The following is a 13,589-nucleotide window of genomic DNA, read 5'->3' on the forward strand; positions in this document are numbered from 1 at the left end:
ATGCAAAATTATGCAGCATAATTAACAACAAAAACAGAATAAACTGGTACAGGCACATAGAGTAAGCTTTTCCCAATCGAACTGTGAAATTTGAATGCAATCTATTCATAAAATAGTTCAGAAGAGGTTAAAACACACAGATACCCAGTTTGTGGTCATTTTCATGAAATCCTTACGGGACTGAGATTTTCAATAGGGAAATGTGTACAGGACATGAAGATTTAAAGATGTGTTTTTATCTGCATGGTGTCCTCCTATTTTCCTCTGAGCATTTTGTATTATTTCTTAAAACAGTTTCCGTAATTTCTTGAGGCAGTTTCTATCAGTTTTTGTAGGGGGTTTCTATCATTCCTTGGGCAGTTTATAATATAGAAGTTCTTGAGGCAGTTTATAATATAGAAGTTCTTGAGGCAGTTTATAATATAGAAGTTCTTGAGGCAGTTTATAATATAGAAGTTCTTGAGGCAGTTTATAATATAGAAGTTCTTGAGGCAGTTTATAATATAGAAGTTCTTGAGGCAGTTTATAATATAGAAGTTCTTGAGGCAGTTTATAATATAGAAGTTCTTGAGGCAGTTTATAATATAGAAGTTCTTGAGGCAGTTTATAATATAGAAGTTCTTGAGGCAGTTTATAATATAGAAGTTCTTGAGGCAGTTTATAATATAGAAGTTCTTGAGGCAGTTTATAATATAGAAGTTCTTGAGGCAGTTTATAATATAGAAGTTCTTGAGGCAGTTTATAATATAGAAGTTCTTGAGGCAGTTTCTATCTTGTTTGTAAGGGCTTTCTATGATTTCTTGAATCAGTTTCTATAATTTCTTAAGGCAATTTCTATAATTCTATAATTAAGTTCTTATAATTTCTTTGCATACATGTGTTGTGTATCTGCACAATTAGTTCTTCCTGTTTCTTGTAGAGATTTCTTTCATAACCTTTTTGTGAAGACTTACTGTTTCTTTGTTACATCTTCAGAGCAGTTTATTTATTTTCAGATGATTCTCAGATATTGTGTTGTGGTGTGTCAGCACAATTTGTTGTTCCTGTTCATTGTAGACGTTTCTTTCAGAGAGGTTGTCATGGAAACCTGCTGTTGTTTGCTGCTGCTGCATGGTTTCCGTCACCTTTCATCAGTGTGTAGAACTAGAAGTCTGTGTGTGTCGGTCAACATTGTCACAGTTGCAGTTTTTTCTGATTTGTGTCTGTGGCTTTCTTCGTGTCTGCTGGAGCGGTTATTTTGATCGCATGATTTTGCCTGTACGTCAGTTTTACACTCAGTGCAGCTTTATTTTTCTGTTAAACCTTATCTGTCTGCATCGGTGCTCGTCCCCTCGTACACGCTAGCTTTCCACTGGGAGTAAGCGATCCGAATTTCCCAGCCATGGGACAATAATTGAGCATTACATTGTACACTGCATAATTTGTCATTTTCATTTGTTTTACTTCATTCAATTATTGTCCCTTCCACTGGGCGGGGATGTAGCTCAGTCGGTAGCGCGCTGGATTTGTATCCAGTTGGCCACTGTCAGCTTGAGTTCGTCCCCACGTTCGGCGAGAGATTTATTTCTCAGAGTCAACTTTGTGTGCAGACTCTCCTCGGTGTCCGAACACCCCCGTGTGTACACGCAAGCACAAGACCAAGTGCGCACAAAAAAGATCCTGTAATCCATGTCAGAGTTCGGTGGGTTATAGAAACACGAAAATACCCAGCATGCTTCCTCCGAAAACGGCGTATGGCTGCCTAAATGGCGGGGTAAAAAACGGTCATACACGTAAAATTCCACTCGTGCAAAAAACACGAGTGTACGTGAGAGTTTCAGCCCACGAACGCAGAAGAAGAAGAAAAAGAAGTCCCTTCCACTGCCAAAAGATAAAGATGGCTCCTCCCTTCAACTCTTTTTTCTCCCTTCCCCAGCCCTCTAAGGGGTTTTCCCTGAATTCTGCCGCATGATATGACCACTCTTTAAGTCTCACCAGACTTGCTTGTGCTTTATGTGGAGTTTGGCCTTAGGAGTAGTAGTTCGGAATGAAGCTTACAAAAAGGGCTTCAGTTTGCTTTTGATGTTGTCCTAATTTCAAACTGGATTGATCAGTGTACACTATATTGGGGTGTGCACGTTAAAGATCAGTGTATTGTGTCATCATTTTCTTCTCTTTCTTTTTGTCTCTGGTAAAAAAATAAAAAGTAAAATAATGATACTGAACCACTGAAGTGTTTCCCTATTGAAACAGCGGAGATTGTTGATCTGTTCAGGCCACCGATTCATTGCCAAGCTATGTACAGGCATATTGCTAGGATTTGGTTTCTTGGGCAAATTTGCAGAAATTGTTACTAACGTTTTGGGAGGTTTTCAGCAGTTCGGGGCATCCCACTCACTCCCCACCCCTGTGAGAGAAAAAAAAGGCAATTCTGCCACAAATGATGGCAAAGAGTTTGGCAATATGGAATACGTTTTGGTGTTTTGTTGACTAATGATGCCGAACAACATTCCTGATTTTATGAAAGCAGAGGGTGTGATACCGTCCTCATCTTTGCTGCTGTCTTTTTTTTTATCTGACTATTTTTCTGGGTTGAAGATAGTTTGACAGGTTTATGTTTATAATGCCGACAGTTCACTGGATCTAGTTATGAAAGGAATATGATTATCTACATATAATGCAATTTTTCCTGTGCAAGTTGGTATGATCTTTGTGTACTCACTTTCTGGTTAATCTAGCCGTAAATATATACCTGTTCTTAATTATACTAGTTTTGTTTTAATATAACCTGATACAGTATTCTCCCTTTCTTAGTAGTTAAGTACTGCATTGGCAAGAGTTGATAATACATGTGACTTTGATTTACGTGAAGTCAAAAGTGTAAGAGATTTTGTGTAACGCTTGGCAACAGTTCTTTTCAGGAGACAGTGATGTGTAATACTTAGTCAACACTGAAAGGAATAGGGGGGTTCCACTGTATGATCGGGGAAAGGAAAGGAAACCTCACATTTTCATATCTACTCCTCTCAGGAAGATTTTACACATTCCATTACAGTAGTACCTGTATATGTAATACATGTACCTCCATACATTTGAGAAATGTATATACAATACAATACAATACAATACAATACAATACAATACAATACAATACAATAAACTTTATTAATCTCTAAAAGAGAAATTGCATTGCTGAGCTTTTGTGTCCGCAACAAAACACACATAAAACATCCAAAAACAAACATTTGTTCTTTGTCATTCATACATTCCCGTGCCCCCACACATCTCCTCAATTCCTACATCAACATTCTATCATAACTATGTACATACATTTATTCTCTTTTAACAGTCTGTCTTCAAACGCATCTCAGAGAGGAAGGCTAGAGATTTGTGTTGTGCCATAGGTAAAATCATGTGCTTAGCTATGAAGTAATGTTATCACATGTTATTTAAGGAAAATGAGTAAATATATGTACCAAGCGTTTAACATCAGCAAAACTGAGAAAATACAGCACATTGGTTATCACATAAGAAAGTATATTAAAAATAAATTAACATGCATTCACCATCAACAATGCACAAACGAAAGTCAACAGAGAGGGAGTCTTGATGAGTTAATTAATAATAATAATAATTAAGTAGATGTGCAACGCCAAGGCACTGCATACCCCAGCGAAAGACAAACCTCTCTGTCTCTGTCTCTGTCTCTGTCTCTGTCTCTCTCAAACACACACACACACACACGAACCCACACACACACACGCACTCACTCACTCTCTCACACACACTTCATACACACAAAACACACCCCCATACGCACATATAAACAGACGGACATATACACACCTTTACAAACAAACACACATACACACACACATACACTTACGCACACGCACAAACACACACACACTCTCTCTCTCTCTCTCTCTTATACAAACAGACACACACACACACATGTACATACGCACGCATGTACGCACGCACACACCCACAGACACAGACACACACACACACACACACACACACACACACACACACACACACACACACACACACACACACACACACACACACATTGACTCACACAAATCTCATACACACAAAACACACACTCATACGCACATACACGGTTGGCCTAGTGGTAAGGCGTCCGGCCGCCCCGTGATCGGGAGGTCGTGGGTTCGAACCCAGGCCGGGTCATACCTATAAGACTTTAAAATTGGCAATCTAGTGGCTGCTCCGCCTGGCGTCTGGCATTATGGGGTTAGTGCTAGGACTGGTTGGTCCGGTGTCAGAATAATGTGACTGGGTGAGACATGAAGCCTGTGCTGCGACTTCTGTCCTGTGTGTGGCGCACGTTCTATGTCAAAGCAGCACCGCCCTGATATGGCCCTTCGTGGTCGGCTGGGCGTTAAGCAAACAAACAAACAAATACGCACATAGACAGTCAGACACACACACCTTTACAAACAAACACATATACACACTCATACACACACAAACATATACACAAACTCATGCACACACACATTCACACACACACACACACACACACACACACACACACACACACTCTCTCTCTCTCTCTCTCACATACACACACACACCCACGCACACACACCCCAAGTCACACACACATACACACACTCACTCACACGCACTCACTCACACAAAACTTCATACACACAAAACACACATCCATACGCACATAATTATGGACAGACGGACATACCCACCTTTACAAACACACATACACGCACACACATATACTTATGCCCACACACACACCTACACACGAGTACAGACTCATGCACGCGTGCGCGCACACACACACGCAAATACACACACACACCACACACATACGAGTACAGACTCATCCACGCGTGCGCACACACACACACACACACACACACACACACACACACACACACACACACACAAACAGTAACACTAACACATGTGCACAAAATGAACACAAACACACACACTGCGCGAGAGAGAAAGACTACAGGGAGGCATGACGTCATGATGCATTAATTGACGTCAAAGACTTTCGACCGTGACGTATTCTTCTTAGGCGAGCTTTATCCATAGACTTGGAAACTACGGAATTTCTACCCGTCCAAAACGGCCTTGGGTGGCGTTTGCTGAAAAAATGGGGGCGACTATTGCACCCACCGTATTTTTGTTAGTATGGTCCCAATTTTTGGTGAACTTCCATCTCCAACTGTAGCACGTAGCCGGGCACAAAGAATCCTTCTTTATCATGTATTATTCGGTATGCACATTTCTCAAATCGATTACAGTATAGCGTTCACGGGATACCTCCAGCTTCGCTGGGATAATAATGGACATTTGCTAAAGCGCATAATCATATATATGCTCAATGCGCTTTACATATTAATTTCTGCCGTGTGAGATGGAATTTTTTACACAATATATCACGCATTCACATCGGCCAGCAAACCTCAAGCCTATTAGGGCGAGCATTCACATTTCACGGCTTTTATTCCAAGTCACACGGGTATTTGGTGGACATTTTTATCTATGCCTAAACAATTTTGCCAGGAAAGACCCTTTTGTCAATCGTGGGATCTTTAACGTGCACACCCCAATGTAGTGTACACGAAGGGACCTTGGTTTTTCGTCTCATCCGAAAGACTAGCACTTGAACCCACCACCTAGGTTAGGAAAGGGGGGAGAAAATTGCTAACGCCCTGACCCAGGGTCGAACTCGCAACCTCTCGCTTCCGAGGCAAGTGCGTTACCACTCGGCCACCCAGTCCACAGTGGTACATATTTACTGACACTATGAAGAGAAAGTCTTGAGAAACTGGGGCCTTAATGTAGAGCGAGTCTGAAAGTTAAAATGGAGGCTCTTAAAGTTAAAGATTTCTATTGTTCAACATATCTTTGCACAATAACCCAAAATAACCAATTTTTCTTTTTTCTCAACAGACACCAGACCGCCAGACGACTACGGTTCCCACCCATACAACGGAAGTGGCGGACCGCCTTACGACGACTACACGGATTCTCGCCCCTACCCCGAGGAGATAGAGCGGCCGTATTACCCTGAAGAGGAAGAAATGGTCAGACGGATGGACGCCATGAATGTGGCGGCGCCCCCTGGTGACAACTTCCGTCCCGACGACAGACGCACCCCTTCCATTGACGGAAGACCGCCGGGTGACTGTAAGTGTCGTGTCAGTGTCTCTGTGCAGTGCTTGTGGTTGCTGTGTGTTTTGTTGTGTGTGAGTGACTTAGTTGTGTTGGTATGTGTTTTGTTGTGTGTGAGTGACTTAGTTGTGTTGGTATGTGTTTTGTTGTGTGTGAGTGACTTAGTTGTGTTGGAATGCGTTTAAATGTGTGTGAGTGAGTTTGTTGTGTTGGAATGCGTTTAAATGTGTGTGAGTGAGGTTGTTGTGTTGGAATGTGTTTTGTTGTGTGTGAGTGAGTTAGTTGTGTTGGAATGCGTTTAAATGTGTGTGAGTGACTTTGTTGTGTTGGAATGTGTCGGGTAGGGGAAGCGTTGTGCCTGTTCTGCGTTGTCTTGCAATTGGAGCATTGTCTGGTCACAGTTAAAATGTTAGCGTTTTCTTTAAATTTAGCATAACTAGGAGCCTGTTGCTGGATCGTTTGTTTTGTATGTTTGATCATCAATTTCGTTAAATTTGTTCTCATGGATGCAGAGCTACCAACTTACACTTGCATCATAGCATGCTACGTTTTAAACATTTTGCAAAAAATTGCAAAACATACTTTAAATGCTGCATGGAGTAATGCTACATGGAGTAATGCTGCATGGAGTAATGCTACATGGAGTAATGCTACATGGAGTAATGCTGCATGGAGTAATGCTACATGGAGTAATGCTACATGGAGTAATGCTACATGGAGTAATGCTGCATGTGAGGTGTCACAAGGCTTGGCAGGTGTGTGGATGACTGACCTGCAGGAAATAATCATTTAAATGCTGGTTTTTGTTTCCTCACATTTGAGATTTATTTTTCATAAAAGTCAGATTATTTTGAAGGAATCATTTGCTGAGAAGTTCAGTAGGCTTGTAGACTATCGCAAGATTTGGGGGAAATTCTGGACCTGGAAATTCTTGTTCTTCTCTTCCTTTCTGTTCAGCTTGCAGTTACTCCTGTTGTTTATCATTGCACTCTGTAAACACAGCTTTGCAGCTAGTGTAATATATTTGATGTGTATTATTATTTAATTAGAATACTTTATTTATGTATGTTTTTGTGAGGTGCTTAGAACTATTTTAGGATTTGCACGATATAAATATCCTCTTATTATTACTTGCTTTACCTCTGCAGTTGGCGGCTTTATTCGCCCACCCGATCTCCAGGAGGTGATTGACTATCTCAACTACCCTGACGACAGTGTCAAGGCCAACGCTGCCGCCTATCTCCAGCATCTGTCCTACAACGATGACGGCATCAAGGCCAAAACACGGTGAGGAAAACTTGTGTGTTTCCTTGTGGTATTTAGTTATCTTTTTCTCTTGCTTACCATCACTAAATTTGGGAGATTTTTGAAAAGACAGAAGGTTTCTTTCCTTTGAGATTGGCTGCGACATAGAAAGAACAGACTCCACAGCATGTTAAGCAAGCATATCCTCTCCCTGCCCCCCTGTGTGACCCGACCTGGCCACATAGCACATCTCTAGATGCAAAACAGTGGGGAACTGTAGAAGACCTGCGCCAGACTTGCCAGTTCATAACATCAACAGGCCTCAGACTATGAGTGACACAACCGTCGAATGTTGAAGAAGAAGAAGAAGACTGCTACATAACTGTTTAATATAGCAGTTCCTCTGTTTTATGACCTCCAAAATATGGAAACGAGGGAGTCTTGAATGGCAATACATTAATTGACACTATGACGAGGTAGTCTGAGGAAGTCAGCTCTAGATGTAGAGTAAGTCTTGAAATGGCAATACATTAATTGACACTATGACGAGGTAGTCTGAGGAAGTCAGCTCTAGATGTAGAGTAAGTCTTGAAATGGCAATACATTAATTGACACTATGACGAGGTAGTCTGAGGAAGTCAGCTCTAGATGTAGAGTAAGTCTTGAAATGGCAATACATTAATTGACACTATGACGAGGTAGTCTGAGGAAGTCAGCTCTAGATGTAGAGTAAGTCTTGAAATGGCAATACATTAATTGACACTATGACGAGGTAGTCTGAGGAAGTCAGCTCTAGAAGTAGAGTAAGTCTTAAATGGCAATACATTAATTGACACTATGACGAGGTAGTCTGAGGAAGTCAGCTCTAGAAGTAGAGTAAGTCTTAAATGGCAATACATTAATTGACACTATGACGAGGTAGTCTGAGGAAGTCAGCTCTAGATGTAGAGTAAGTCTTAAATGGCAATACATTAATTGACACTATGACGAGGTAGTCTGAGGAAGTCAGCTCTAGAAGTAGAGTAAGTCTTGAAATGGCAATACATTAATTGACACTATGACGGGGTAGTCTGAGGAAGTCAGCTCTAGATGCAGAGTAAGTCTTGAAATGGCAATACATTAATTGACACTATGACGAGGTAGTCTGAGGAAGTCAGCTCTAGATGTAGAGTAAGTCTTGAAATGGCAATACATTAATTGACACTATGACGGGGTAGTCTGAGGAAATCAGCTCTAGATGTAGAGTAAGACTTGACTGACTAATAGGGTTTCACGTCCTCTTAGACCAGTTGGCCTATATTGGGACAGGTATTGGTAATATGCTGAAGATATGGTGTGATACTTTGACTCGAACAAGCCGGCTGTGGCTGTCTTCTTCGACACACCAGCATTGGGTTTGTCTCGTCAAAGTATCGAAATACGATCATGATAATCAGAGGCGAGAGATGATGCATGCGTGTCTTCGTGTTTTCCAAGCCCTGAGACTTTCGCTGTGAACTTGGGATCTTTTTTGTGCGCATGTGTGCACACGGGGGTGTTCGGACACCGAAGAGAGTCTGCACAAAGTTGACTCCGAGAAATAAATCTCTCGCCGAACGTGGGGTTCGAACTCACGCTGATAGCGACCAACTGGCTACAAAGCCAGCGCGCTACCAACTGAGCTACTTCCCCTCCCCATGATGTAGAGTAAGTCTTGAAATGGAAGGTCTGAAAACAGAGGTTGTACTGTTTATGATTTTGGGGGTTGTTAGAAAGATGAAAGGGTGAGTTTTTACATTTAGACAAGTATTGACTAAATGTTTTAACTCAGACTGGTAATCGAGACGAGGGTGTTGGTGTGTGTGTGTGTGTGTGTGTGTGTGTGTGTGTGTGTGTGTGTGTGTGTGTGTGTGTGTAGAGTGATTCCAAGAAAACTACTGGACCAATCTTTCTGAGACTTTACATGAGGTTTCCTGTGAATGATATCCCCAGACGTTGTTTTAAAAAAAAAATGTTGATGAATGTCTTAATGACGTCACATCCGGTTTTTAGTGAAAGTTGAGGCGGCACTGTCACGCTCTCAATTTTTGATTAAATTTATTGACATTTTGGTCAAGCAATGTGACTAAATGTATTATGTTGTGTGTTTTTGGTTGATATTGTCTATAACAACGCTGTACATGCCTTGTGTTCCAGAGGGTTGGGTGGCATCCCTCTGCTGGTTCAGCTGCTCAACCATGAGCTGGTGGAGGTGCACAAGAATGCCTGTGGTGCACTGCAGAACCTCTCCTTTGGAAAGTCCAACGATGAAAATAAGGTGTGTGCATTGAGTTACATTTTGGTGTGTGTGTGTGTGTGTGTGTGTGTGTGTGTGTGTGTGTGTGTGTGTGTGTGTTTGGGTATGTGTGTGTTTGTGTGTGTGTATTTGGATGTGTGTGATTGGATGTGTGTTTGTATGTTTGTTTGGGTGTGTTTGTGTGTGTGTGTGTTTGTTTGAATGTGTGTGTGTGTGTTTGTTTGAATGGGTGTGTGTTTGGGTGTTTGTTTGGATGTGTGTGTGTGGGTGAGTGTTTGTTTGAATGTGTGTTTAGGTGTGTGTGTGTACGTGTGTTTGGGTGTTTGTTTGGATGTGTGTGTGTGTGTGTGTTTGTTTGTCTGTCTGTGTGTGTTTGTCTGTGTGTGTGCGTGTCATTGTCTGTATTTACTGTTGTGATTTCTCTCTCCCCCAGAAAGCGATACGGAACGAGGGCGGCGTGCCGGAGTTGATCCGACTGCTGCGTAAAACGGACCAGGAGGACGTGATGGACGCAGTGACCGGCATCCTGTGGAACCTGTCGTCCTGCGAGGACCTCAAGGCCGTCATCTTGGACGAGGGTCTGACGGTGCTGGTCAACGTGGTGGTGCTGCCCTACAGCGGCTGGAACACCATCAACTCCCAGCCCTCACAGCGACCATGGACCACCGTCTTCCGGAACACCACCGGCATCCTCAGGTTGGTTTGTGTGGGATTCATTCCATTTCCGACGGTTTTCCGTCACAGGGAGAATTTGGCAATTTAAAAAAAAAAATTGTTTAACCCCTTGGAGCTGCTCATCACCGACTTTGACCTCAAGTCACTGCAATTGCTGGGGTATTGTATAGTCTTGTATTGTATTGTATAGTCTTGGAGTATTGTGCCCAGGTATTAGCAATTTTGAAGGTGGGGGGGGGGGGGGGGAGTAGAACGCTGAGGCTGTCAGTGGAGCATTATAATTTTCTAATTACCGATGGGTGGCACCTTGTTTTTGTCTCTTGTCAGGTTGTAGTACTTATTGACTTGACCAAAAAATGACAAAACAAAAGTTAGTAACATTTTGTGTGAACGTTAAAACCAGCAACTTTTTGCATTTGTATCAGAGAGAACTACTGTAATGACACAATTTCTAGACAACCAAGGTCCCCAGAACATCTTGAACCTTATTTTAGATTTTGAGAACTTGTAATAGTGTCAAACAAAGACACACTGAGTGTGTGTGTGTGTGATAGGGGAGGGGTTTATATCCCTACTGGACTTAGGAGAGACAGAGAGAGTGGGTGTGTGTGTGTGTGTGGGGGGGGACGGGATGACCGTCATGCATCATGTAGGGTTTGATGTGTGTCATTCTGAGGAGGGCTTTTCTCTACCTGTGTACTCGGTGACTGCACAGGAACGTGAGCTCGGCTGGCTACGAAGCGCGCAAGAAGCTGCGTGAGTGTCGCGGTCTGGTGAACGCGTTGATCCACACGCTGCACATGGCGGACGAGGACTTGATGAACTGCAAGGCGGTGGAGAACGTAGTATGCACGCTGCGCAACCTGTCCTACCGCATCCAGGAGATGGAGGACCCCGACTTCTACAAGAAGAGGAGTCTGCCCCGCGGAGCCTCCGCACATAATAAAGGTATACAGCCACGGTTCCCTTCACCAAGGCATCATGCGCCATTGGTGCATACAATCTGAAAACAAGAGGCGAAGCCTTCAAGGCTCACGTAAGAAATCGACAAACAGTAACACAAACTCAATCACTCCGTCACACATACACACACACAGAGTAAGCATAGGTGACACTGTGCAAGAAAGCGAGACACTAGATCTAGATCTGTCTGTCTGCATGTAGCCTACTTACAGGGACACGACTGCCAATGGCCGATTTCGAAGAAAAAACTAGTCTCGGCCCGCTCATAATAACAATGACCGAGACTTCCAGTAATTCCTTCGCGTGACGTCTAACCCTCTTACGCCATAATGTGACGTCTTCAAATGTTAAGTTTTTACCACAGACATACACACGCACGCACGCACGCACGCACAGACAGACAAAGTTACGATCGCATAGGCTACACTTACGTGAGCCAATCACCTGCAGTGGAGCCTCCTTTTTAATGAGATTCGATACCGATACGTGCACAGCCTAGCGATGACCCTACCAGAAACTTTGCACTGCTAATATGAAAAAGTCACCAAGATAAACTTATTTCTCAAAACTCTGTCACTTCCCCCAGACACACGTATATGGGGTGACTGAAATATATCGTGATGCAGCTGTTTGAATTGTGCTTTTGTTGTTGTATTCCTCTCCTCTTGTAATGAAGTGAAGGCAGGGAGTTAGAGGGGAAAATGATGCAGTCCATCCGACTGTCTAGCCACACTTTTCATAGAACCTGCCTTCTTCTTCTTCTTCTTCTTCTGCGTTCGTGGGCTGAAACTCCCACGTACACGTGTTTTTGCACGAGTGGAATTTTTACGTTTATGACCATTTTTACCCTGCCATTTAGGCAGCCATACGCCGCTTTCGGAGGAAGCATGCTGGGTATTTTCGTGTTTCTATAACCCACCGAACTCTGACATGGATTACAGGATCTTTTCCGTGCGCATTTGGTCTTGTGCTTGCGTGTACACACGAAGGGGGATAAGCCACTAGCAGGTCTGCACATAAGTTGACCTGGGAGATCGGAAAAATCTCCACTCTTAATTAACCCACCAGGCGGCAGCGACCGGGGTTCGAACTCACGACCTCCCGATTAGGAGGCCGACGTCTTACCACTGCGCCCGTCGGAAACCTGCCTTCACTTTCTGAGCTGTGACTCATCTTTGTGTCAATGTTTTGTTTGCAGGAGGCCAGGAAAATGCTGGTTGCTTTGGAGGCAGCAGCAAGAAGAGTACCAAGAAGGGGTCCATCAGAGAGAACCAGCCACAGATGTAAGTGTGCTTTTTTCACGGTCGTTCAGGCATGAACTTTTCCATCCTGCTCTTTCGCATGCAAGTTTTGATGAGAATATTTATTTAACATGAAACGTTTGCGTGGAATATTATTCCAGGGAATATTTTACTGTATTCTTACAAATCCAGTTAATGTAAAGACGAACATTTGAATTTGTTCCGGTAAATGTAGAAACCAAACTTTTACCAAAGGTCACACTGTTCCAGTAAATGCACAGATCCCAGTTTTACCAAAGGTCACACTGTTCCAGTAAATGTAGAAACCAAACTTTTACCAAAGCTCATACTGTTCCAGTAAATGTAGAAACCAAACTTTTACCAAAGGTCATACTGTTCCAGTAAATGTAGAAACCAAACTTTTACCAAAGTGCATACTGTTCCAGTAAATGAAGAAACCAAACTTTTACCAAAGGTCATACTGTTCCAGTAAATGTAGAAACCAAACTTTTACCAAAGTGCATACTGTTCCGGTAAATGTAGAAACCAAACTTTTACCAAAGGTCACACTGTTCCAGTAAATGCACAGATCCCAGTTTTACCAGACATAGTTCATAATGTCCCAGTAAATGTAGAAACCCAAATTGAACTGAAATTCATACTGTTCAGTTAAATGTAAAGACCCACATTTTTCAAAAGCTTATACTTTCTTCGTAACTGTAGAAACCAAAGTTTTATTGAAGTTCACACTGTTCAGTTGACAGGCGCAGTAGTGTAGTGGATAAGACAATGGCCTCTTAATGGCGGGCCACCTGGTGGGTTAAAGGTGATTTTTCCAATTTCCCAGGTCAACTTATATGTAGACCTGCTATATGGTTACAGTAAAATCTATATAAAGACCCAAGTTCATACTTACCTGAAAAATGTAGAAACTGAAGTTGATACAGTCCCTGTAAATGCACAGACCCCAGTTTGACGGTGTTAATATGTTGCAGGCCCCCACCCAACCTGCCGGCATCGTCGACAGAGTA

At 42.6% G+C, this 13,589-nt stretch overlaps 1 protein-coding gene across 2 annotated transcripts in view; it reads left to right on the forward strand.

Moving 5' to 3' along the window:
- The window catches only part of LOC138971752 (splicing regulator ARVCF-like), a gene marked incomplete in the record, with an annotated part of 76,682 nt that overhangs the window by 47,141 nt on the left and 15,952 nt on the right, over nucleotides 1–13,589 (forward strand). For both annotated transcript variants that reach the window (XM_070344548.1, XM_070344549.1), the window contains 7 exon segments: nucleotides 5,938–6,174; nucleotides 7,308–7,446; nucleotides 9,580–9,700; nucleotides 10,113–10,375; nucleotides 11,070–11,302; nucleotides 12,516–12,600; nucleotides 13,554–13,589. In XM_070344548.1, the coding sequence (XP_070200649.1) occupies nucleotides 5,938–6,174; nucleotides 7,308–7,446; nucleotides 9,580–9,700; nucleotides 10,113–10,375; nucleotides 11,070–11,302; nucleotides 12,516–12,600; nucleotides 13,554–13,589 (1,114 nt within the window).

This window comes from Littorina saxatilis, linkage group LG7, assembly GCF_037325665.1.
Source record: "Littorina saxatilis isolate snail1 linkage group LG7, US_GU_Lsax_2.0, whole genome shotgun sequence".
In the NCBI taxonomy this organism is placed as follows: domain Eukaryota; kingdom Metazoa; phylum Mollusca; class Gastropoda; order Littorinimorpha; family Littorinidae; genus Littorina; species Littorina saxatilis.